At 43.0% G+C, this 3,230-nt stretch overlaps 1 protein-coding gene across 2 annotated transcripts; it reads left to right on the top strand.

Annotated features, from left to right (window-relative positions):
* Positions 1–671: 671 nt before the first annotated feature.
* LOC112494979 lies at positions 672–2,065 on the top strand. Of its 2 annotated transcripts, none has more exons than XM_025089213.1 (2): positions 672–759; positions 1,193–2,065. In XM_025089213.1, the coding sequence occupies exons 1-2, from the start codon at positions 750–752 to the stop codon at positions 1,960–1,962; spliced, it is 780 nt and encodes a 259-aa protein (XP_024944981.1). In that variant the 5' UTR covers positions 672–749; the 3' UTR covers positions 1,963–2,065. The 2 variants fall into 2 exon arrangements, with proteins under 2 accessions (XP_024944981.1, XP_024944982.1); XM_025089214.1 differs by lacking the exon at positions 672–759 and adding an exon at positions 919–1,098.
* Positions 2,066–3,230: the final 1,165 nt, after the last annotated feature.

Raw genomic sequence — 3,230 nt, 5'->3', positions numbered from 1 at the left:
TCGGGAACCGGAGCCGCCTTGGGACCGTGATTCGAAAAATCACGTCACACTACTCACCCCCTCCCTTTAGGCTAATGGGCGGCGATTCGCCCTGCGGACGAATCCTTCAACCCAGCGTCTTTGCCACGCGCCAGTTTCGAAGATGTCATCGCGACACTTAATAATTTCCATCATCTCTTGTGGATAATTTCTACATCTCAGTCCCACGAAGAGTAACATTCGTTCTCGCGCGAGGGTGTACCAGGCGTCCCTGGATTCCCAACTCGCGGAAATATAATTATGCGCAAACTGACGATGGGCGCTATGCCATAGGGGTCGGTAGTGGTGCTCAGTCGTGTAGCGCTATACGCGCCGCTTCCAGACGTCGTGGTTGAGTACCAGCTGAGTAGAGCGCGTTGCTGCCGCGTGACGTCAAGCTGTCCCGCGTTGCGCGCGCCTCCGGGGACAGTAGAGCTGCTGTCCGCAGATAGCGCGAGTGTCGACCCTCGCGTGTCGCAGCTCCCTTCCTCCTGGGACTCCAGCTGGCTCTCCCTCTCTTGTTCTCCGCGTCTTCACGGGCACGGCGAGCGAGCACCTATTCGAACTCCGGCAGAGTACACGCAAAACAAAAGAAAATAATAAAATCGTCTATCGTAATTTAACTTAGGCCCTTGCGGTCGGTGGATCCTGCCTGGACTTTGCTATGGCCTTTCGGCCCGTATCGCGTTTCAGCGTGATTTTCCGCCGATTTAAGTTCTTGGACGTACTATATGAATAGACGTACGTATACGTAGAATATAATCGCAGGCTGTTTGTTTGGTCGAATGTATGTTTGTTTGTGTATGTGTGTGTGTGTGTATGTGTGTGCTGGTTGTGTATTTATTTCGTTAGTCTTTCGGTGGCTTTTCGAGCGAACCAATTCTTCTTAGTGGAAATCTCGTTGCCTCGAAAATGCCGTTGCAGTTTATCACGAGTCAGAAAGGGTCAAAGTTCCTGTGTGCGATAGCTACATATTCGTGAAGCATAGTGTTAGCGGCAACAAAGTTATCTGGAGGTGTTCCAGTTATCACAGAACGAAGTGCGGTGCCCGATGTCACATAAGTAGTGATAAGAAAAATGGTAATATTAATTGATCGGGCTGAATGAATTTTTCATGTGATGCCGTGATTATTATATTCGCATTATTTATTGGTTCCATTTTTGTGTCATACAGGTGTCATACTCAAGCGCACTGATCATAATCATGCTGCCGATGCGGCTGCAATTAATGCCAAAGAAGTCGTGAATAAAATTAAAAAAGCTGCTCTTCGATCTCATGACAGATCGAATAATGTTGTCGCTAGGGGTACTTTGTCAGTGCCAGCAATTGTTGCAGCAGAACTCCCGTCAATGAAATCGCTTTGTCGAGTAGTGCAGCGAGTGAGAGTAGTGGCCGCGGCACCACCGCCAATTCCTCGTACCGTTGCCGATCTTGTACTTAGCGAGGAATGTACACAGACGATCCGGGGTAAAATGTTCCTGCAGTACGATAGCAACGATGATCAGCGTTTTTCGATTTTTTCAACAAAGCAGAACTTGAGCATTTTGCAAAAATGTGATCATTGGCATGCAGACGGGACTTTCCGAACCGTGCCTAATATATTTCTTCAATTGTACACTGTACATGGAATATACAAGGGACTCACGTTTCCTCTTGTTTACGTTTCGTCTTCTAGTAAAACCACACAGTCCTATCGTGCAACATTGGAGCAAATTAAAGCGTTGAAGCGAAAACTAAATCCGAAGACTGTTATGTGCGATTTCGAGCTGAGTTTCATCGATGCTGTTAAAGAAGTTTTCACAAATACTGACGTCCAGGGATGTTTTTTTCACTTCTCTCAGTGCGTGTGGAGGCACGTGCAGAGCACCGGGTTGCAGCAAAAGTATAAGACCAGTGCCGTATTCGCATTTGAAATTCGTAAGCTCTGGCGTTCGTTCCGGTGAAAGACGTCGTTACTGCATTTGAAAGACTTGTGCGAACGGAATATTTCGTGGAGAATGAAGATAGTTTAAAATCGATTGTGGAATATTTTAAGTTCACATGGATTGGTTGTTTGAATCGCCGTGGAAAATTGCGGAATGTACGTTTTCTTCTTCAATTGTGGAATTGTTATTCGCAGACGGTGGAAAATTTACCGCGGACAAATAACAGCGTGGAGGGGTGGCATCGTGGGTTCGCTCAGTGGCTTCAGGCGTTGCACGTCAGCATTTGGAAATTCATCGATACTATGAAATTGGAGCAGAATGTGCAGGAAAATCGACTGGAGCAGCTTATTGCTGGCGAGCCCCCGAAAAAAAAAAAAACAAATGCGCTACGAGAATCGGCTGAAGAATATTGTTTGTGATTACGAAAATCGTGACATAATTTCATATTTAGCCGGTGTTGCGTACAACATTGCGATGTAATTGTGTACGCTCTGTTGTATAGTGTATGATAAACATGAATTATACGTGAATTATATTCACATGTGTGTGCGTATGCGTGTGCGTGTGCGTTTGCGTGTGTGTTTATTCATCGATTGTGTGTTTTTGTAAATTGCAAAATTAAGAAATTCAGAATTGTTGATAAGTTATTGCATTGTGGATACATTGTTGTGTTGATGAAGCTCGTGGTTGGGAGTTTAATTAATAGTAGACACGTGGTTTAATTAAACTAATGATATATTAATATGATATATTGTTACGTCTCAGCCCACCTATATACGATACTAGTTAACCCATACATATACACAGCCACTTATACCCATGGTCAACCCATATTATTATTGTTATACCCTAACCTATACAGACATTATACACACACATATGTCGATTAATCGTTTGATATAACTAATTTTATTGATTTATACTTATAAGTTTATACTTTTGTCTTGTTTTATATTCCGTTATATTATTGGAATCTTTAATTACGTTATCACTTATTTGACCGGAAAATGTTACGCTTATTATTTCTATCAGGTATTATGTTCTTAAGGAATTTGTCATACCAATCCTTTATTATGTCTTGAAATAAAAGATAAACCTGAAGCTCCTCGAGACTAGCAGTACTGGCGAGGTTTCAGGTACAGAATTGGAAGACTCAGGTATGCAACAACAGATAGATAATTGTTAGTACTCTGATTTGTTAAGTGATCATTGAGAAAGGGAATTAAAGACCAATCAAATTCATGAGAAGTAATGGAAGGGATAAGAAACGAAGTCTTTAAAAGGGG

This window comes from Cephus cinctus, unplaced genomic scaffold (assembly GCF_000341935.2).
Source record: "Cephus cinctus unplaced genomic scaffold, Ccin1 Ccin1_scaffold1068, whole genome shotgun sequence".
Lineage (NCBI taxonomy): Eukaryota > Metazoa > Arthropoda > Insecta > Hymenoptera > Cephidae > Cephus > Cephus cinctus.
This window is presented reverse-complemented; position numbering and strand designations above follow the sequence as displayed.